Source organism: Falco naumanni, chromosome 10, assembly GCF_017639655.2.
Source record: "Falco naumanni isolate bFalNau1 chromosome 10, bFalNau1.pat, whole genome shotgun sequence".
Classification (NCBI taxonomy): domain Eukaryota; kingdom Metazoa; phylum Chordata; class Aves; order Falconiformes; family Falconidae; genus Falco; species Falco naumanni.
The window spans coordinates 18,785,406-18,805,324 of record NC_054063.1 but is presented as its reverse complement, the minus strand read 5'-3'; the positions used below and the strand labels follow the sequence as shown (position 1 = coordinate 18,805,324).

Here is a 19,919-nt window from a genome sequence, read left to right as displayed (position 1 = left end):
GACAGCCCCCGCCCCGCCCCGGTTCCCTCCCCGCACCCATGGGCCCCTCCCGCGCTGCACCCAGGGGTGCCCGAGGTTGAGCACAGCCCTGTCCCCGCCCCGGGGGGCCCTAACAGGCATCACCCCCGTATCCCCCGGTAAAGGCCAGTTTCTGAAGGGCGGAGGAGGGCCGGACCTGCCGGCCAGTGCTCCGGACCTAGCCCAGGCCCAGCGGTGCCCCCGGCAAAGGTCAGAGGTCACCGCCACCGGCAGGGTAGTGCAGGGCCAATGGCGGCGCGCGTATGGGGAGGCCCCGCCCCCGCGGCCAATCGATAGCGAGATGAGTCACCGCTCCGTTACGTGGCCCCACCCAGCGAGCGCGCCCTGACGTCAGTGACTCGCGGCTCCTCTCGCCTCCGCTTATTGGCGCGCCGCGGAGACAGACGGGCGAAGCGACCAGTGAGAAGGTGGGGCTCACGGCGTCTGGCGCAAGCGCACCAATAGCCAATAGAAGCGCAGGTACCGCCCCGCGCGGGCGGCGGCACCAATACGCCGGTCGGGGCGGTGCGCGCGGGGGCCGCCGCCGCCAATGGGGCGCGGCCGGGGGCGGGGCGGGTGACGGCTGAGCGGCGTGGGGCGGGGCGGCGGGGCGGCGGTGGCGGCGATGGCGGAGCTGCGCGCGGCGGCCGCGGGTCCCGGCCCGGCGGCGCTGCCCGGCCCCATGGCACTGCCAGTGGGGCCTAGCACGGCCCCTGCCCTGCCCTCACCGGCGGCGGCGGGCGGCGGGGCGGGCCCGGGGGCGGGCCCGGCGGCAACAGCGGCGGCGGCAGGGGGCGGCGGCGGTGGTGGTGGTGGCGCCGGGGCGGGCGGCGCTGGGGCCGGTTCGGCCCGCGAGGGCTGGCTCTTCAAGTGGACCAACTACATCAAGGGCTACCAGCGCCGCTGGTTCGTGCTCAGCAACGGCCTCCTCAGCTATTACCGGTACGCACCGGGGGCCTGGCCCCGCCGCCCCCGGCCCGCCCCGCCGCCCCGCACCTCCTCCTTCCCCCGTGACCTTGGGCCCGGCCCGCTGTCCCCGCCGCGGAGCCCCGGGGGCCGGTGGGGGGTGTCTGGGGGGTGGGGTGTCATCCCCCGCCCCGGGCCAATGCGGCCCCGGTGCCCCCCGGTGCGGGGCAGGGCTGTCACTCCCCTGCCCAGTGGAGCGGCCGCTGGACCTGTGACTGTTGCCGGGGCGTGCCCTGCCTGCCCTCCCCCTGTCCGCTGGGGCTCGGTGTGTCCCCCGAGCTGCCACCGGGGCCGCGCCACACCACACACCCCCCACACCCCCCCGGCCCTGCTGCCGGTGGGAGCGGGGACTGGGCGGGCGGCGGCGTTACCGGAGCCCTCCCCGTTGTGCTACCCCGAGGGGACACCCGAGCCCGGCTGCGGGGGGGAGGGGGCTGGGCTTCCCTGGCCCCGCCGTTATTCATGGGGGAAGCGGAGCCAGCGAGTAGCTGCCAGCTCCGGTTACCGCCTGGGGGGGCGGGGCGCTGCCCCCGGCCCGTGCTCGGGGTGTCCCAGCAGCCGGCCCCCTCCGGCAGGCCCGGCCCCGGCCCGGTGGCGGTGACGTGGAAGGGGTGTGCCGAGCTGGCACGGCCTCGCTCTGCGGGGACTTCACCCTCTGCCGGGGCCGGGGCCTGGGGCAGTGTGGTGGCCCCCGAGCCCGCTCCTGGGGGCGGCGCTGAGCCCTCTGTCCCTGCCGAGGGCCTGCGGACCCCTCCCCGTTGCCCCCCGAAGTGGCATTGCCAGCCTTGGCCCCGTTCCGGCGCTGGCAAAACCACCGCGGGCTGTAGCCGGCACCTATTAATAGCCCTGCCTGCGGGGCGGGGAATGCCGGGCCCTCTCTGTGCCCCCACCGGGGCCAGGCCATGGGGCGCTTCCTTCCCCCGGCCCCCTCAGCGTGCCCCCCTCCTGCCTCCCCACGCAGCTCCAAGGCGGAGATGCGGCACACCTGCCGCGGCACCATCAACCTGGCCACGGCCAACATCACCGTGGAGGACTCCTGCAACTTCATCATCTCCAATGGCGGGGCCCAGACCTACCACCTGAAGGCCAGCTCGGAGGTGGAGCGGCAGCGCTGGGTCACTGCGCTGGAGCTGGCCAAGGCCAAAGCTGTCAAGATGCTGGAGGAGTCAGGTATGGCCCGCGCTCCTTCGCAGCCCCCCCGTGAGCCGGCGTGTGTTCCCTCAGAGCCAAGCAGCACGTGTCAGCCCCCTGCGACACCCGTGTGGGTTCCCTCTGCAGCACACAGCCCTGTTCTCAAGCCCCCTCTGCCAGCTAGAAACACAGCCTGCTTTTCCCCGTCCCTCTCCTGTGCTCGTTGGAGCACTGTGTGGTGACAGCGTCACAGCATGTGGCCTGGGGTGCTGGCAGCCACTCCCCAAGCAGGATTTGGAAGGGCTGGCTGTGTCCATCCACGTGTGAGCTCAGCAGTGCCGTCCTGCCAGCATGAAGCTGGCTTCCCTGCTGCCCCGCTCCAGCTTGAGGCGCCGCCAGCAGCCTGGCACATGCTTCCCTGCTAGCGGGACTGCTCGTGTGCCAGGAGAACGGCCATCTGCTCCGAGCTGCCACTCCCTGCCCCGGCATCGCTGTCCAGGATGCTGTGGTGGTGGCCAGGAGTGCCCCACGTGCGGCTCCCAGCCCTCAGGGAATGGGGGGACCTCCTTCTGTGCCTGTCCTGGCAGCCCTGCGGCCAGAGCCTGGTGTGGCTCAGCAGGCAGGTGCTCCTGTGATTCCCAGCACGTGGCTTCCCCATCTCCTGGGAGGAGAGAGGCCCCACAGGGCCATGCTAACATCCCTTTCTGCTGGCAGATGACTCCGGCGACGAGTCGGTGTCACAGACGGACAAGACGGAGCTGCAGAGTACACTGCGCACCCTGTCCAGCAAGGTGGAGGATCTGAGTACCTGCAACGACCTGATCGCCAAGCACGGCACGGCCCTGCAGCGCTCCCTTAGCGAGCTGGAGACCCTCCGGCTGCCAGCCGAGAGCACTGAGAAGATTAAGCAGGTGAACGAGCGAGCCACCCTCTTCCGCATCACCTCCAATGCCATGATCAACGTGAGTCCACACCCCACCCCGTGGTCCAGGGCAGGGGGGGTTCCACGGGAGGGTTGACCCCTGTACTCAGACTGTGCGCTGATGGGGCACCGTCTCCCCCCTAGGCCTGCCGGGATTTTTTGATGCTGGCCCAGACCCACAGCAAGAAGTGGCAGAAATCGCTGCAGCATGAACGGGACCAGCGTATCCGACTGGAGGAGACGCTGGAGCAGCTGGCCAAGCAGCACAACCACCTGGAGAGGGCCTTCCGTGGTGCCACCGTCCTGCCTGCTGGTGCATCTGGCACCGGTGGCTCTGCCAAAGGTACCACCCGGCTCCCGGGCGCCCCTGCGCCGCGTACTGGGGGACCGGTTGAGGGGCAGTGAGCTGCAGCAGCGTGGCATGGTGTGGGACAGGGATGGGGGAAGCTGGCAGCACTGTGCCCACAGAAACCCCCAGCTACTTCCAGGCTTTTTCCTGAGCCAGCTTCAGCTTCCTTCGTGTTGCTGACCCCAAGTGATAGGTCTGTCTGGTCTCTGCCACACAGCCGAGGTGCTGTGGCACCTACAGCTGGCAGCTTGCTGCCCTGCTGCACGTATAACCATCTCGCTGTGCCCCTGCTCCTCCTAAGCCTTGTCTGCCATGCCTCAGTGCAGTGGGGATGGCATGTGGCTCCTCGCCTGGCTGCTGGTGTCGGGGGACCCTCCAGGGGAAACTGGGAGGAACCTTGAACTTGCTGCTTCAGCCGCCCTGTCCCCTGCTCCCCAGATCCATGCTGTCCTGCGAAAGGAGACTTGAGTGATGAGGATGATGACAACGAGTTCTTTGATGCCCCAGAGATCATCACCATGCCGGAGAGCATGGGCCACAAGTGAGTGCTGGGGCGTGGAGCTGCCCTCCCGCTGCCTGCACCCTGCTCAGGACTGATTCTGCCCCTCTCCTCCCCGCCAGGCGCACCGGCAGCAACATCAGCGGCACCAGCAGTGACATCAGCCTGGACGAGCAGGTAGGATGGGGGCTTTCTGCCGGCGTTATGTGCTGGCTCTTGGAGGAACGTGGCTGGTAGGGGGAGTGGCTGCAAGGCAGGGCTGGGCTGGGGGCGCCCCAGTTCCCTCGGAGGGGTGGGGAGGTCACAGCGGTGTTGCAGGAGCCCTTGTCTCGCCCCCAGTACAAGCACCAGGTAGAGGACACCAAGAAGGAGAAGAGAACCCGCATCCCCTACAAACCCAACTACAGCCTCAACCTCTGGAGCATCATGAAAAACTGCATCGGGAAGGAGTTGTCCAAGATCCCTATGCCGGTGAGTGGTGATGCAGCTGGTGGTGCTGGCGGGTGGGCGCAGGGCACCCCAGGACCACTCCCTCTTACCTCTTGCTGCCTTCCAGGTGAACTTCAACGAGCCCCTGTCTATGCTCCAGCGCCTGACAGAGGATCTGGAGTACCATGAGCTGCTCGACCGGGCAGCCAAGTGTGAGAGCTCGCTGGAGCAACTGTGCTACGTGGCCGCCTTTACCGTCTCATCCTACTCCACCACCGTCTTCCGCACCAGCAAACCCTTCAACCCCCTCCTTGGGGAGACCTTTGAGCTGGATCGCCTGGAGGAGAATGGCTACCGCTCCCTCTGTGAGCAGGTACCACCAGCCCTGCTCCTCCGGGCCCACCGGTCTGCTGGGAGTGGCTGGCACTGAGCTGTCCCCTCTCCTGGCCAGGTGAGCCACCACCCACCAGCTGCTGCCCACCATGCTGACTCCAAGCACGGTTGGACGCTTCGCCAGGAAATCAAAATCACCAGCAAGTTTCGGGGCAAATACCTCTCCATCATGCCTCTGGGTGAGCACTGCAGCCCTGGGCACACCTGCCGTGCCAGGAGACGCTTGAGGAGGGAGTGTGTCTGGTTTGGGGACCACCGGAGTCTCCGTGGACCGGGCAGGCTCCCAGGGACCGTTCCCAACACAACCTTCCTCCGCAGGTACCATCCACTGCATCTTCCACTCTTCCGGCAACCACTACACATGGAAAAAAGTCACCACCACCGTGCACAACATCATCGTGGGCAAGCTCTGGATAGACCAGGTGGGATGAAACCCCAGCGACGGGGCTCCCTGGGACACGTTTGTGCCCAGAGGCATGGATCCCCCGTGCCTTGGTTTCCCCTGTCAGTGGGGAAGGGGCTGGGGGCTGGCTCTGAGCATCCCCTCCCCTCCACAGTCGGGTGAAATAGAGATCGTCAATCACAAGACGGGTGACAAGTGCAACCTCAAGTTCGTTCCTTACAGCTACTTCTCACGGGATGTGGCGAGGAAGGTAGGGGCACGGGGAGGCGTGAGATGAGCTGGCATGCTTGTAACTCCCACATGGCTTGATTCAGGCTGTCCCCTGTCCCGGCAGGTCACTGGGGAGGTGACAGACCCCACGGGGAAGGTTCATTTTGTCCTGCTGGGCACCTGGGATGAGAAGATGGACTGCTACAAGGTGATGCTGGGTGCTGGGGAAAACGGAGCCGAGGGGCGTCAGAGGGCCCATGAAGCCGAGGACAGCCGGGTGCTGCTGTGGAAGAGGAACCCGCTCCCGTGAGTTAGGGACATGGGCTGAGGTGTCCCAAGAGCTGGAAGGCCAGCTCCAGCCCCCGGTAAGGGGCTGGGTGTGAAGCCCGGTGGCAGAGGGCTGAGGTCTCTCCCTTTCCCTGGTGTAGGAAGTACGCGGAGAACATGTACTACTTCTCGGAGCTGGCACTGACGCTTAATGCCCCCGAGAGCGGCACGGCACCCACCGACAGCCGCTGGCGCCCCGACCAGCGCCTGATGGAGAACGGCCGCTGGGACGAGGCCAACGCCGAGAAGCAGCGGCTGGAGGAGAAGCAGCGCATCTCCCGCAAGAGGCGTGAGGCCGAGGCTGCCAGGGCCACCGAGGATGGTAAGAAAGGGGCCAGTGGCCCCCACGCTGCTCCCTGCCTGGCCCCCCCCACGGCCCTCACCCCTCCCTCTGTCCCCCAGGCCCCCCCCCACGACCCCTACAAGCCGCTGTGGTTTGAGCGCAAGAAGGACCCGGTCACCCAGGAGCTGGCACACGTCTACAAGGGTGGCTACTGGGAGAGCAAAGAGAAGCAGGACTGGAGCTTGTGCCCGGACATTTTCTGAGCCAGCGGGGAGGAGCGGCGGGGAGGGGGAGGCGAAGGCCAGCCGGCTGCCGGGGGCACTTGCCGCAGGCCCCCCACCGTCTGTCTGTCTGTCCGTCTGTCTTAACTGCCCGTCTGTCCCCATGCGTCGCCGGGAGCGCCGGCTGCGCTCGCCTGCCGGGGTTGCCTTAGCCGATCCAAACTGACCTTGATGCCGGGGCAGGGGGCGGGAGCCGGCATGGCCCCCCCAGTCCACTCCGGCTGGTGGGGGCGGGGGGGCAGGGTATCCCCTTCATCCCATACAGGCGCGCTTGGTCCTGGCCCCCTCCCCGGTGCAGTGGAGATGGTGCCCTGGGGTTGGGGGGAGCAGCCCCCCGGGGTGGGGGCACAGCTCTCCCGGGGGGGGCAGTCAGTGTGGCCCCCGGGGAGGGCAGGGGCCAGCTCTGCCCGGGCGGTGGGCACAGTGGGGCGAGCCCGAGGCTGGCCTTGGTCTCTTTCCCCCCCCCTCCCCCACCTCCCCTTTTTTTTTTTTTTTTCCATTTCCCCTTATCCCCCACACCCCCAGGCATTTGGGTGCTCTCTGGGGGGTGGGAGGGCCACACTCCACCCCACAGCCTGTTCTATAGGTGTATATTATATATATGTAGAGAGCAACTGGGGTTCCCTTCCCCCCTGCCCGCAGCACCCCAGGGGAGTGGGCACCCAGCCACCCCCCCAGCCCCCCCATCCGGGGGGTGCCCTATCCCCGGGGTGGTCCCCAGACATGGGGTTCCCCCGCAAGGTGCCTTCCCTGTAGGTTGTTTAGGGCAGGGGGGGTCCCCGGTTTTGGCGGAGCAGGGCGGGGGTGTCTCCCATCCCATCTCCAGGGCGCAGCAGGCCCCTGCACCTCCAGACACTACAGAGGCTGGGAGATGCGCTGTGGGGGGAGGCAGCGGGGGTCTGTGCACCCCCAAATCTGCAAAGTGGGGGCGTATGATGCCTGTTTTTTTTTTTTTTTTTTTTTTTTCTTCTCTCTCTCCAGAAAAAAACTAAATTAAAATCTGTGAATGCCCCAGCTTGGCTGTGCCTGCTCTGTGGGGGGCGGGGGGTCGGGCTGGGTGCTGATCCCAGGGGCCCCCTTGTTGTGTGGGGGGAGCTGAGGGAGCACCCACTCCCCCCAGAGGTGTTGTACCCCCAAAAATGGGAGTAGGTAGCGCCCGAACAGGGACTTGAACCCTGGACCCTCAGATTAAAAGTCTGATGCTCTGCCGACTGAGCTACCCGGGCAGCTCCTGGTGTAGTATGGGGGGCACTGGGGGGGGCACATGTTCCCCACCCTTCCTCCTCCCTGTCTTCCCACTATGGGCTCCTTGACATGTGCCCCTCCTCGATGCCACCGTGGGCACCCAGTTGCAATGGAGGGCCACCATGCCCCCCCCCCAAGATCCCCGTGCCCCGCCCCCTCGCCCCGTCCCCAGAGGTTCCCCAAGTGTCACCCTGACACCCCCCCCCACCTGGGGAACACGGCTTCTTGTCCCCCTCGCCCACGTCCTGCTGCCCTGGGGTGCGTGCTGGGTGTAGGTGGTGGGACCCTCTGTGTCCCCCAAACTCCCCCGCCTGCCCCGCAGACCCCGGGGAGGCCCTGGGGCGCTTCCTTCCCCACCCCCCGCCCCAGTAAAACGGAGCCAGGGGCTGCCAGAAGTGGGACTCAAATCCATGGGCACACTCACCCACGGGGCATTAACTGCAAGACGTGACCCCACATTTTTGGGGACTTCACCCCCACCCCACCCGTGCTGCCTCACAGGGGTCTGTCGTGGGGGTCCCCGTGTCTTGTTGCCCCTCGCCCAGCAAAAGCAGCGACTCTGGTGGGACTCGAACCCACAACCTTTGAATGGCCGCCCATGTTAGAAGTCCAACGCGCTCTCCCTTGCGCCACAGAGCCACCCCTGGCCCCCCCCCGGCACCCCCCCACGGGCGGGGACACTCCATGGACAGGGACACCCTCCGTGTCCCCCCTCGGTACCTCCTCAGTCCCCCCGTGTATCCCCTCCGTATCCCCTCGTGTGCCCCCTCTGTCCCCTCCTGTTCCCCGTGTCCCCCCGTGTCCCCCTGTGCCCCGGGCTGGATGGGCGGCCGGGGGCGCCCCGTCGCCGGCTCCATGGTGTAGTGGTGATCACGTCTGCTTTACACGCAGAAGGTCCTGGGTTCGAGCCCCAGTGGAGCCATCGCCCCCAGACCCGTATTTTTGGGGGGCCCCTCGCCCTCCCACGACGCCACCCCACCGGGGGTGACCCTGTCCCCGGGCCTTGGGGATCCCTGGGAGCGCATCCACGGGGGGTGGGGTGTCCCCCCGTACCCCCCCGGTCTGCGTGGGCCCCCCGCGTGCTGATTGGCCAGCTGGCGCAGTAGGTGTGTGTTTATTGGCCAGCAGAGCGCTCTCTGCTGATTGGTTGATGCTGTGGCCTCTGCCACGCTGATTGGCCAGTTAGAGCAACACATCGCAGGGTGCTGGTGTCTTGGCCAGCGGTTTGGGATGCTGATTGGCCGGCTGGCTGCAGCGCGGCTGTTCATCCAGCCAACGGCAGAGCGCGGGTTAACACGAGCTGCCTGTACCCCGAGCCCTGCCTGTACCCCCCGAGCCCTGCCTGTACCTCCCCGTCTCCAGGCGCTGCCCCCCCCACCCCTCCCCGGCTCACCCCCCCCCCCCCCCCCCGGGGTGGGCAGGGGCTGGGACGGTCCCACCCCACATCCTCTCCCAAAGACCAGCAGACACCTTCCTCCAGCTCTGATCAAGGGGGTTTATTGGGTCCCCTGCCCATCCCCCCCCCATCCCCCCCCCCCAGCACTGCTGCCACCCCTGGGGGCTGTTGGGCCTGGGGGGGGTGAGGGTCTTGTGTCTGCCCTGTTGCCCAGATGCAGGCGCAGCTCCAGCTGTTCACTCTGAAGCCTAATGCTGGCAGAGAGGTTGGGCTGGCAGGTGGGCAGGGAGCGCCTGACAGGGATGGGGGCTGGGGGGGGGGTGTCCCCCCTCCTGCCCTGAGGCTTCGTTACCGGGTTGACAGCATCATAACGAACTCTGTGGGGTGAGGGAGGAGGGTGTGAGGGGACCCAGAGCTCATCCCCCCACCGCAGCCCCCAGCCACCTGCCGTGGGGAAGGGGAGGCCCCTCACCGTCGAAGTCCACGTGCCCGTCCCCATTGAGGTCCACGTCCTGCAGGATTTCATCCACCTCCTGCGCCTTCAGCTGCTCCCCCAGCAGCGCTGCGATGGCCTCCCGCATCTCTGCGCTGCTGATCTCCCCGTCCCCATTCACATCGAACTGTGGCACCCGCAGGGGGTGGTCACCCTCCTCACCGGCCCCATCATCCCCCTCCAGAGCCACAGTCACCCTCCCCTCCATGCCTGTGATCACCCCCATGGTCACCGTCAGCCATGATCTTCCCATGGTTGCTGTCCCCTCCATGCCTGCAGTCACCCCCATGGTCTCCATCACCCCACGGTCTTCCCGTGGTCACCGCAACCCCATGGTCATTATCACCCCATGGTCATGGTCTCCCCATGGTCTTCCCATGGTTGCTCTCCCCTCCATGCCTGTGGTCACTGTACCCCCATGGTCACCATCCCCCATGGTCTTTCTCTGGTCACCCCCATGGTCACTGTCACCCCGTGGTCTTTCCAGGGTCACTGCCCCCTCCATGCCTGCAGTCATCTGCACGGCCGTGGTCCCCCGTGGCGGTGGCCATACCTCACGGAAGGCGATCTTGAGCTCCCTCACGCCCACCATGTGGGCTGTCTCCTCCCGCAACTTTGGCCCCATCATCTGCACAAAGTCCTCAAAGTCCACGCGGCCGCCCACTGCACACAGGACAGGGACAACTTCAGCGCCCCCCACCCCAGCCCCTGGCCCTCCGGACCCCTCCCCAGCCCCATGGCAGCCAGCCCCACGCTCACTCTTCATCTTGATGTGCTGGGAGATCTCGATGAGCTCCATCTCGGTGGGCATGTATCCCAGCGTGCGCATGCACTCGCCCAGGTCCTTGTAGCTGATGTACCCATCCTGGTCTGTGTCGAACTCCTTGAAGGCGTCCAGCAGCTCTACCCACACACGTGGGGACATGCGGGCACATGGATGCCGTCAGGCGTGGGGGTCCCCAGGCACTGCGCCACCCTGGGGCATCTCCCTCCCTGGGTGCCATGCTGTGGTACATGGCTCTGTGGCACTGTGCCCTATGGCAGAGCCCTCTGGGACAGTGTCCCCACGGCACTGCGCCCCACAGCAAAACTCTCCATGGCACGTGTCCTTGTGGCACTGCACCCCATGGCACATCCCTCCATGATGTGTCTCCTTGGCAGCTCACTCCATGACAATGTGTCCCCCTGGCACTGTGCCCAATGGCAGATCCCTCCATGGCACATGTGTCCCCATGGCAGATCCCTCCATGGCACATATGTCCCCATGGCAGATCCTTCCATGGCACATGTGTCCCTATGGCAGATCCCTCTGTGAGAACATGCCTCCCATGCCTATGGCCCACCCCAGCCCCCCAGCACCCCCATTCCCCCCGCTCACCGTCCAGCTCCTCTGGTGACAGCTCCCGCTCCTGGGCCGGGCACACAGGGTGGGGACAGAATCAGACCTGGCTCAGCACCCCCCCACCCCCACCCCCAGCAAACCGCCGTGTCAGCTTTGTTAAGCGTGGGACAAAATTAACTCCAGCGGGAGGGATTAGAGGGATTGGAGGCAAAGCCTGCCCTGCCCCATGCCTCTGTCCCCTGCCCTGGCCCCCATGTTCCCTCTCCTGCCACCCAGCCTGGGGCCACCCCAGCCTGGGACCCCCAGGCTCCAGACAGGATTTGTCCAGCACCCATGGGTGCTGCGTGCTACCGGAGGTGGGAGAGCAGCATGAGTCCCTTGCAGAGGTCTGGCAGCTCAGCTCCCCTGGCTCAGACTTTCACTCTGGGTGTCCCCTCCATCCCCAGGGTCCCAGAGTGTCCCTGTCCCCAGTGCCCCTGTATCCCCTCCATCCCCGGCATCCCAGAGTGTCCCTGTCCCCCAGTGCCCCATGTCCCCTCCATCCCCAGGGTCCCAGAGTGTCTCTGTCCCCAATGCCCCTGTATCCCCTCCATCCCCAGGGTCCCACAGTGTCCCTGTCCCTCAGTGCCCCATAACCCCTCCATCCTCAGGATTCCAGAGTGTCCCTGTCCCCAGTGCCCCCATGTCCCCTCCATCCCCCAGGGTCCCAGAGCATCCCTACCCCTGACCCAAATGCCCCATGTCCCCTCCATCCCAAGGTCCCAGAGTGTCCTTGTCCCCATCCACGCTGCCCCTGTGTCCCCTCCATCCCCAGGGTCCCAGAGCCCCATGTCCCCTCCATCCCCAGGTTCCCAGAGCATCCCTGTCCCCATCCACACCACTCCCATGTCCCCTCTATCCCCAGTGTCCTGGAGCATCCCCAACCTTGTCCCTGTGCCTCCATGTCCCCTCCATCCCCAGGGTCCCAGAGCACTCCTGTCCCCACTGCCCCGGTGCCCCCTCCATCGCCAGCGCCCCCCGCCCCCTGCCCTGCTCTGCTGCCCCCACCTTGCCGAAGACGGTGTTGAGGAAGGGCGAGTAGGTCTTGTTGGCGGCAGCGTGGGGGTCCCCGGGGCCCTTCTTGCTGTTCTTCTGCCCGTGGCCACCATGCCGGGACTCAGAGCCAGGGCTCTTGGTGCCGGGGGGGCCGCCATTCTCAGGGGGTTTGGGGGTTTTCTCACTTGCCTGCCCCCCTTTCCCCTTGTCCGGGGCCTCTGTGTCCTTGGGGGTCCCCTTGTCCCCCCGGGTGCGTGGCATGGGGCCGGGGCCGGGGCCGGGGCCGGGTGGGCTGGCGGGCGGGTAGGCAGGGAGCGGGACCCTGCGCTGGCCAAGCCTTAAGAAGGAGGCAGGGAAATCCTCTTACGCCCCGACGTGCCCCCCACGCCCCCCCCCCCGTGGGCTCCCTGGACACGGGCAGTGCAAAGCCAATTAGCAGTGATTAGCGGCAGGAAACGGCACCTGGCCACTGACACCCTCTTGCAGGGACAGAGCCACGAGGTCACGGCACCGCCAGCGCCGGCCGAGGGTCCCTCCGCTGGCACTGACCCATGTCCCCACCCCGTGGCCACCACCATGTCCCCAGCACCAGCCCACATCCCCAGTGCTCTCACCCTACGGCAACCACCAGTGTCCCCAGTGCTGGCACACTGTGGCCACCACCCATGTCCACAGCACCAACCCATATCCCCAGTGCTCTCATCCCGTGGCCACCACCAGTGTCCCCAGCACCAGCACATCCCCAGTGCTCTCACCCCACACCGACTACCAGTGTCCCCAGTGCCAACCCACGTCCCCAGCGCTCTCACCCATGGCCACCTCCCATCCCCCCAGCACTCAGGAGGGACGTGACAGCCGTGGGTGCCGTGGCGAGCGCAGCCCCCCCCCCGTGCCCCACGATACCATCAGCCTGGCTCAGCCACCACAGGATGGGTGGCAGCAGGAAGCCAGCACATGATGGTGAGATGCCATCGCCGGGACGATGCCAAACCGTGCCCCCCCTCTCCCCCCAGCACCCGCTGGCACAGTCACACCACACACAGATCTATGCCCCTGCCCAGGGGGTCCGTGCTGTCTCCAGACCCCCACTCTGATGCTGTGTGGGGTTCAGCAGCGGGTGGCCATAGGTGAGAGCGGGTCCTGCCCCATGGCCACCCCCCTGCCCCATGGCACTGCCCCAGAGCGCTGATAGTGCGGCCGTTTCCGCTCTGCCTGCGGCTGTTGCTAATGGGGTTCCCTGCCCCCCCGCCCCCCCAGCTGGGTGGGGAAACTGAGGCAGGGCTTCCCCCCCCCAGAGCTCCCTGCAGGCACAGACCCAGCGGCTGGGTGAGGGGTGAGAGGTTTGAGGGGGGTCACTGCCGGAGGAGGGGGGGAGAGAGGGGACAGAGCTTCACCACTGCAGCCCCTCCCACCCGCTCCCACATATAGGGCGCCCCACAGCCGGGTGCCCCCCACCTGCCGCCTCTGCCTGTGCTCTCCCCACTGTTAAGGTAGGTCCTACGTTATTTACTGCCCTGGAACCCCGCAGCAGGGGCTGGTGGGGTACCCCCAGGCTCGGCCGGGGCAGATGGAGTCGGTGGGCACATGGTGGCACAGCTGGTGGGGGACAGAGATGTCACAGAGGAGAGCGGGGGGGGGGCACCCCAAAAGGAGGGCAGAGCAGGAGTAAGCCAGGCTGCCGCAGGGCAGGGGGCCTCTGGGGTGGCCCTGGGTGGGCACCGGCATGGTGCTGCAGGATGGGGTGACATGGGAGGGGGTGACACGGGAGGGGGTGAGACCAAAGGGACATGGGAAGAGGTGACACCAAAGGGGGTGACACCAAATGGGGTGGCACCCCTTCCCGCAGCCCTGAGCTGCCCACGCCGCCTGCAGTGCTGGAGTCCGGGCGATGGAGCTGAACGCCACGCTGTTCCCCCCGCTGCTCCTGCCACCCCCTGGCACCCTGACGTGGGACAGGCAGCTGCAGGTGGCCTGCGCGGCGCTGGGGCTGCCCGCCAACGCCTTCACCCTCTGGCTGACGGGCTGGCGCCTGCGCTGCCGGGGACTGGCCGCCTTCATCTTCAGCTTGGCCGCCTCCGACTTCCTCTTCCTCGCCAACTCGGTCCTGCAGATCTGGTCAGTGGCCCACCGTGACCAGGGGCCTCTGGACACCCCGCTGTGCCGCCTCCACCGATTCCTCAACGGCTTGGGCTACTACAGCGGGCTCTTCTTGCTGGCGGCCATCAGCCTGGACCGCTGCTTGCTGGTGGCCGCCCCGCTCTGGTACCGGTGCCGGCGGCCGGCCCGCTTGCTGGTGGTGCTGTGCGTGGGCGCCTGGCTGGTGGCGGGTGGCTGCAGCGTGCCCGACACAGTGCTGTCGTTGGCAGACGAGCTGCTGCCTGGGTTGGTGGTGTGCCGGAGAGAGAGGGGGAGCTGGGACGTGCCGTTGCGTTGGCTGGAGGTGGTGGTGGAGGGGCTGCTGCCCTTCTGCGTGGTGGTGGCTTGCCATGGGGTGGCCCTGGTGCTGGCCCGGTGCCGGAGCAGCCGAGGCGGCCACCCGCTCACCCGTTTCCAGCACATCGTGGTGGCCACGCTGAGCGCCTACGTGGTGCTGCATCTGCCCTTCCAGGTCACCCAGCTGCTGCACCTGGTGGTCTCCGGGCCCCCTGACCACCTACTCTACCTGCTGGGGCTGGCCTTCAACCTCAGCAGCTGCCTCAACCCCTGCCTCTACCTGCTGCTCAGCTCCCGCACCTGCCGTCACCTCACCTGCCTGCCACGGGCAGCCCTTGCCCGCCTGCTGCCTGCCACCAGCACCCCTGTGCCACCCACTGCCCTCAGCCCCGTGCCACCCGCCACTGGCACCCCTGTGCCACCTGGCACCAGCGACTCTGCGCCACCCTCCACCGTCACCCCCATGCCACCCACTGCCATCACCCCTGTGCCACTCACTGCTGTCACCCCTGTGCCACCCACTGCTGTCACCCCTGTGCCACCCACCACCCTCGCCCACCTGCCGGCCGAGGCACCCGTGGGGTCCCCACCAGCAGCTCCATGAGCTGCAGCCCTGCCTGGCGCAGCGTGGGGTGGTGTGGGGCCAGGTGTGCCCCCATGTCCCCGCTGCGTCCCTGGCTGGGGAGACCCTCACCAGGCCCCACGCGTGGGCCAAGCCCCATGCCCACCCACCCACCCAAACGGGGTCTCGGTGGGGCACAGCCACCCCTGGGGGCGTGGGGCACAGTGTGGTCCTGGGAGGCTCAGTGGGTCCCCACGGGAGACCCGTGCCCAGCCACCATGTGGGGGGGCCCTGCCCCACGGGGTGCCCTATGGGATGGCCCACGGGGACCCTGCCCCACGGGGAGCCCCCGCCCGACCCGATGCCCCCCTGCCCCCCAAGGTCCCGCCGACCCCGGTGCCGTGGCCGCCCCCCCGGTCCCAATCCCGCCCCGCCCCCTGAGGCGCATGCGCGGGGCGGGGCGATCAGTCACTTCCGGCCCCGCCCACGCCGCCGCCGGTCCCGCGCGCCGCTGCCCGCTCCCACCGGCCCGGCCCGGCCCCGGCCCGCGGTGAGTGTGGGCCTGGCCTCGGCCCGGGCCCCCGGCACAGCCCCTCCCCGGGCACGGCGGCTCCCGGTGCCGCGGGGGTGGGGCAGCCCCCGGGCCCGGCCGGGGGGCACCGACCCGGACCCGGACCCGGACCTGGAGCGACCGTCCCCGCCCCCATCCCTGTCCCCCGGGTCCCCATCCTCCTTCCCTGAGCCCACCCCTGGCCTTGTTCCTGTCGCCTCACCCAGCAGGGCCAGCCCTGTCCCCAGCCCTGTCCTTGTCCCTGTTCCCATCCCTGTCCCCATCTCTGTCACCTGACCCAGCAGGGCCACCCGTGTCCCTGTCCCCATCCCTCTCCCTCACCCAGCAGGGCCACCCCAGTCCCTGTCCCCTACCCAGCAGGGCCACCCCTGTTCCCGTCGCTGTCCTTGTCTGTGTTCCCATCCCTGTGCCTTACCCAGCAGGACCATCCCTGTCCTTGTCCTCGTCCCCATCCCTGTCCCTCACCCAGCAGTACCATCCCAGTCCCCATCCCTGTCCTTTTCCCTGTCCCCATCCCTGTCCCTCACCCAGCAGTACTATCCCTGTCCCCATCTCTGTCCTTGTCCCTGTCCCCATCCCTGTTCTGCTCCCCTGACCCGGCAGTGCCATGCCTGTCCTTTCTGTTCCCATCCCTGTACCCAGGGGCACAGCCTTGTCCCTATCTCCATCTCTGGAGGGGCCACCCCTGTCCCCACAGCAGGAGGGACACTCCCTGTCCTGCTCCAAGCCCCTGTCCCCAGGATGCCCCCTGAGCCCCCCGCCATGGGGCGGGGCAGGGCAGGGCAGGGTTTGTTTGCCTGGCGGGCACAGGGCAGCCCTGGCTTCGCACTGCCGGAAGGGGCCGAGCTACCCTTTACCCGGGGCAGGTGACAAGGATGGGGACAGGGACAAGCTCCTCCCACCAGCATTCCATCATCCTTAGTGGGGACACCCTCTTGCCCCAGGGCTGGGCGCCTCGAGCCACCTCCCCGGTCCCTGGCTGGGCCCTGGCTTTGCCCCACATTTTGGGGTGCCCACGGTGTGCCCGGAGCCCGGTGCTGACCGCAGCACGGGGTGCGCCCCAGCCATGTCGTTTCGGAAGGTGGTGCGGCAGAGCAAGTTCCGGCACGTTTTCGGGCAGCCGGTGAAGACGGAGCAGTGCTACGATGACATCCGTGTCTCCCGTGTCACTTGGGACAGCACCTTCTGCGCTGTCAACCCTTCGTTCGTTGCCATCATCGTGGAGGCCAGTGGTGGCGGCGCCTTCCTTGTCCTGCCCCTGCACAAGGTGCCGGCGGCAATACCGGGGTGCTGGTGTGGGGAGAGGGTCTGCACTGGTGAGTGACCCCCTCCCACCCCATGTCCCTTTGTCCCCAGACTGGGCGCATTGACAAGTCATACCCCACGGTGTGCGGGCACACGGGCCCCGTCCTTGACATCGACTGGTGTCCCCACAATGACCATGTCATCGCCAGCGGCTCAGAGGACTGCACCGTCATGGTGAGGGGGTGGCGGAGGGCTGGGGAGGGCGGAGGGCACGGGGAGGGGCCCCCACCTTTGCCCACTGCCCCCTCTGCCCTGGCAGGTCTGGCAGATCCCCGAGAATGGGCTCAGCCAGCCCCTGACGGAGCCGGTGGTGGTGCTGGAGGGGCACTCGAAGCGCGTGGGCATCATCACCTGGCACCCCACTGCCCGCAACGTCCTGCTCAGTGCAGGTACCGGGGGGCCACGGCAGTGGGGAGGGGGAGGTTTGCTGGGGGGACACACGTGGCCGAGGTGACCCACCTTCTCTCTCCCAGGCTGTGACAACGTGGTGCTGATCTGGAACGTGGGCACAGCGGAGGAGTTGTACCGCCTGGAGGGGATGCACCCCGACCTCATCTACAGCGTCAGCTGGAGCCGCGACGGTGCCCGCTTCTGCACCGCCTGCAAGGACAAGAGCGTCCGTGTCATCGACCCCCGCCGCGGCACCGTGGTGGCCGTGAGTCCCTGGGGGACCTGTCGCCCTGCCTGTGTCCCCAGAGTGCCATCTTGCCCTGGTCTTTGGTGGGAGACCCCCCCAGCCCTGCCCTTGTCCCCCGGTGCTCCCCACTGTCCCATGTCCCTTGGGTGCCCCTGTCCCCTGGGACGGTGGGATGGCACTGCTGACCCCCCTATCCCATCCCCAGGAAAAGGAGCGGGCGCATGAGGGTGCTCGGCCCATGCGGGCCATCTTCTTGGCTGACGGCAAGATCTTCACCACCGGCTTCAGCCGCATGAGCGAGCGGCAGCTGGCGCTGTGGGACATGGTGAGGAGGGCGCCGGGGGTCCCATGGGACCAGGTCAGGGTGCCCCACGGTGCTGACACGCTGCCCCACAGGAGAACCTGGAGGAGCCCATGGGGCTGCAGGAGCTGGACTCCAGCAACGGGGCTCTGCTGCCATTCTATGACCCCGACACCAACGTGGTCTACGTCTGCGGCAAAGTACGGTGTCCCCCACCTCGTCCACGCCCCCCCCCCCCTCACCCCAGACCCCCGCTAATGCCATGTCCCCAGGGCGACTCGAGCATCCGGTACTTTGAGATCACGGAGGAGCCGCCCTACATCCACTTCCTGAACACCTTCACCAGCAAGGAGCCGCAGCGGGGCATGGGCTGGATGCCCAAGCGTGGGCTGGATGTCAACAAGTGTGAGATCGCCAGGTGGGTGTGGGGACACGGGAGGACAAGCCCCGGGGCCCCCATTTCCCTCCCACAGCCCCCCTGAACCCCTCTGTGTCCCCCCTGCTGCTGGCAGGTTCTACAAGCTGCATGAGCGCAAGTGTGAGCCCATCATCATGACGGTGCCAAGGAAGGTCTGTGGCAACTTGGGGGGTGCGTGGTGGTGGGGTGCACCACCGTGGGGCACACAGCACTGTAGGGGTCCCTGGGCAGGATGTGGGGGCTGGTGGGTGTCCCTGGGTGGGGGTCCCTATGGGGGCTGGGTGGGATGTCCCCAAGAGCACTGATAGGGGTCCCTGGGCAGGCCATAATGGCTCAGTGAGAGTCCCCAGTCATGCTGGTGGGGGTCCCTAGGCAGAACACAGTGCCTGGGTGGGGGTCCCGGTGTGGCTGGGTGGGGTCCCTGGGTAGAACGCTGTGTCTGGGTTTGGGGGGTCCCCAGTCAGGCTGGGCGGGGGTCCCAGTGGGTGCTGTGTGGGGTTCCTGGCCAGAACGTGGGGCTGAGTGGGGGTCTGCATGGGGGCTGTGTGGGGTCGCTGGGTAAGAACACAGTGCCTGGGTGTGGGGGTCCCCATGGGGGCTGGGTGAGTGTCCCCAGCAGGGTCCTGTCGCCCCCTCTGATTGATGCTGGGGGGGGCCGCAGTCGGACCTGTTCCAGGACGACCTGTACCCCGACACGGCGGGCCCCGAGGCAGCGATGGAGGCGGAGGAGTGGGTGGCAGGCCGGACGGCGGGGCCGGTGCTGGTGTCCCTGCGCCAGGCCTATGTCCCCAGCAAGCAGCGGGACCTCAAGGTCAACCGCCGCACCCTCCTCCACGAGAGCCGCCCCCCTGCTACTGCCTCCGGCTCCACCACGCCGCCCAGCACGCCCCCCGCTGCGCCTGCCCCCGCCCGCCTCAGCGCCCCCCCGGCCCTGGGCACCATCCCCACTGCGCCCACGGTATGTCTGGGGGGGACACAGAGGGGTGGGGCTACGGAGTGGGTGGGGCTACGGAGTGGGTGGGGTCTCTGGATGTAGCCATGCTGGGGAAATGGATGGGGTCTTGATGGGCGGTGGGTGGGACTAAGGTTGGGTGGTGGGTGGGGTCAGTGTGGGTGGGATGGGGCAGTGGGTGGGATTTTCTGCATGGGTGTGGTCAGGGTGGGTTGGTGGGTGGGGTTGGGGCAGTGGGTGGGGTTATCTGCGTGGGTGTGGCCCCGGGCGTGGCTGACTGGGTGTGCAGGGCGGCGGGCGGCTGGAGGAGGTGCTGCAGGAGGTGGCGGCGCTGCGGGCACTGGTGGCGGAGCAGGGCCAGCGCATCGCCCGCCTGGAGGAGCAGCTCAGCCGCCTCGAGAACGGCCACGTCTAGGGACCAACCGACCGCCCTCAGGGACCACCACCCCCAGGGGCTGCAGCTGGGGACCTTCCCCCACCCCCCGGCCCCCTGGCAGGGACCATGCCTGCGCCCTGGGGTCCCCCAAACCCTCTAACCCCCTGGGGTGCCCCTCCCACCCCACCGCTGCTGGGTTCTTCTCCCGTCGGAGGGCTGGCCGCCCCCCTGGCAGCTCCCCCCTCACCCCCATTGCCTTACTGGGTGCTGCTCCCCCCAAATCATGGACCACTCTCTGCTCCCCCCCTCCCCGCCCCACATCCTCAGGCTGGGGGCTGCTCCTGGGATCAAACATTACCCCCTGCACCCCCCATCCCCGGGCAGCGTGGGGTCTTCTCCCCTTCCTGTGGGGCCAGGGCACAATCTGCCCCCCAACTGTGGAATATCGTCCCCCCTATAATCTGGGGGCTTCTTCACCCTCCCCCTCGTGCTGTGTCCCCCCCTCCTCCTTACAGTGCAGGGTCAGAAACTATATTTTCACTCCAAATAAAGGACTTTATAAGAAAAAGTGCTGGATGAGGCTGGGGGCTGGGGCAGAGGCAGGCTGGAGCGCTATGGGGGGTTTGCTGTGGGGTTGGGGGG

At 67.6% G+C, this 19,919-nt stretch overlaps 4 protein-coding genes and 3 non-coding genes across 10 annotated transcripts; 4 read left to right on the top strand and 3 right to left on the bottom strand.

Annotated features, from left to right (window-relative positions):
• Positions 1–623: 623 nt before the first annotated feature.
• LOC121095162 (oxysterol binding protein) lies at positions 624–7,178 on the top strand. 2 transcript variants are annotated; one of them, XM_040609607.1, is made up of 14 exons: positions 624–960; positions 1,946–2,154; positions 2,830–3,077; positions 3,182–3,380; positions 3,825–3,927; positions 4,008–4,062; positions 4,225–4,356; positions 4,442–4,687; positions 4,766–4,886; positions 5,026–5,129; positions 5,265–5,360; positions 5,445–5,626; positions 5,749–5,970; positions 6,052–7,177. In XM_040609607.1, the coding sequence occupies exons 1-14, from the start codon at positions 644–646 to the stop codon at positions 6,191–6,193; spliced, it is 2,376 nt and encodes a 791-aa protein (XP_040465541.1). In that variant the 5' UTR covers positions 624–643; the 3' UTR covers positions 6,194–7,177. The 2 variants fall into 2 exon arrangements, with proteins under 2 accessions (XP_040465541.1, XP_040465540.1); XM_040609606.1 differs by having other exon boundaries at positions 5,749–7,178.
• A 186-nt stretch (positions 7,179–7,364) lies between these two features.
• On the bottom strand, positions 7,365–7,437 carry TRNAK-UUU. The gene has a single exon. It is a non-coding gene; the product is annotated as a tRNA-Lys (tRNA).
• Positions 7,438–8,010: 573 nt separating this feature from the next.
• Positions 8,011–8,095, bottom strand: TRNAR-UCU. Its single transcript is given in 2 exon segments — positions 8,011–8,046; positions 8,059–8,095. It is a non-coding gene; the product is annotated as a tRNA-Arg (tRNA).
• Positions 8,096–8,305: 210 nt separating this feature from the next.
• TRNAV-UAC lies at positions 8,306–8,378 on the top strand. The gene has a single exon. It is a non-coding gene; the product is annotated as a tRNA-Val (tRNA).
• Positions 8,379–8,936: 558 nt separating this feature from the next.
• On the bottom strand, positions 8,937–12,072 carry CABP4 (calcium binding protein 4). 2 transcript variants are annotated; one of them, XM_040609687.1, is made up of 6 exons: positions 11,735–12,072; positions 10,724–10,754; positions 10,105–10,248; positions 9,863–10,008; positions 9,325–9,472; positions 8,937–9,229 (listed from the first exon to the last, which is right to left on the bottom strand). In XM_040609687.1, exons 1-6 carry the CDS (start codon positions 11,981–11,983, stop codon positions 9,201–9,203), a joined length of 747 nt encoding a protein of 248 aa, XP_040465621.1. In that variant the 5' UTR covers positions 11,984–12,072; the 3' UTR covers positions 8,937–9,200. The 2 variants fall into 2 exon arrangements, with proteins under 2 accessions (XP_040465621.1, XP_040465622.1); XM_040609688.1 differs by having other exon boundaries at positions 9,899–10,008; positions 11,735–12,066.
• A 1,058-nt stretch (positions 12,073–13,130) lies between these two features.
• GPR152 (G protein-coupled receptor 152) lies at positions 13,131–14,759 on the top strand. The gene has a single exon (XM_040608867.1). The coding sequence runs from the start codon at positions 13,611–13,613 to the stop codon at positions 14,757–14,759; it is 1,149 nt and encodes a 382-aa protein (XP_040464801.1). The 5' UTR covers positions 13,131–13,610.
• A 407-nt stretch (positions 14,760–15,166) lies between these two features.
• CORO1B (coronin 1B) lies at positions 15,167–19,845 on the top strand. 2 transcript variants are annotated; one of them, XM_040609647.1, is made up of 11 exons: positions 15,167–15,267; positions 16,353–16,555; positions 16,645–16,767; positions 16,853–16,982; positions 17,067–17,248; positions 17,436–17,555; positions 17,627–17,731; positions 17,804–17,949; positions 18,044–18,101; positions 18,611–18,907; positions 19,194–19,845. In XM_040609647.1, exons 2-11 carry the CDS (start codon positions 16,355–16,357, stop codon positions 19,314–19,316), a joined length of 1,485 nt encoding a protein of 494 aa, XP_040465581.1. In that variant the 5' UTR covers positions 15,167–15,267; positions 16,353–16,354; the 3' UTR covers positions 19,317–19,845. The 2 variants fall into 2 exon arrangements, with proteins under 2 accessions (XP_040465581.1, XP_040465580.1); XM_040609646.1 differs by having other exon boundaries at positions 19,191–19,845.
• The last annotated feature ends 74 nt before the right edge of the window (positions 19,846–19,919 follow it).

Coding starts and splice junctions, on each gene's coding strand:
- LOC121095162 (XM_040609606.1), top strand. CDS start 644: ATGGCGGAGCTGCGCGCGGCGGCCGCGGGTCCCGGCCCGGCGGCGCTG. Junction 5,130..5,264: donor GCAAGCTCTGGATAGACCAG/GTGGGATGAAAC, acceptor TCCCCTCCACAG/TCGGGTGAAATAGAGATCGT. Junction 5,361..5,444: donor CACGGGATGTGGCGAGGAAG/GTAGGGGCACGG, acceptor CTGTCCCGGCAG/GTCACTGGGGAGGTGACAGA.
- CABP4 (XM_040609687.1), bottom strand. CDS start 11,983: ATGCCACGCACCCGGGGGGACAAGGGGACCCCCAAGGACACAGAGGCC. Junction 10,249..10,723: donor GTCACCAGAGGAGCTGGACG/GTGAGCGGGGGG, acceptor GTGTGTGGGTAG/AGCTGCTGGACGCCTTCAAG. Junction 9,230..9,324: donor CGGGCACGTGGACTTCGACG/GTGAGGGGCCTC, acceptor CTCACCCCACAG/AGTTCGTTATGATGCTGTCA.
- GPR152 (XM_040608867.1), top strand. CDS start 13,611: ATGGAGCTGAACGCCACGCTGTTCCCCCCGCTGCTCCTGCCACCCCCT.
- CORO1B (XM_040609646.1), top strand. CDS start 16,355: ATGTCGTTTCGGAAGGTGGTGCGGCAGAGCAAGTTCCGGCACGTTTTC. Junction 16,983..17,066: donor CAACGTCCTGCTCAGTGCAG/GTACCGGGGGGC, acceptor TCTCTCTCCCAG/GCTGTGACAACGTGGTGCTG. Junction 17,732..17,803: donor TGGTCTACGTCTGCGGCAAA/GTACGGTGTCCC, acceptor CCATGTCCCCAG/GGCGACTCGAGCATCCGGTA.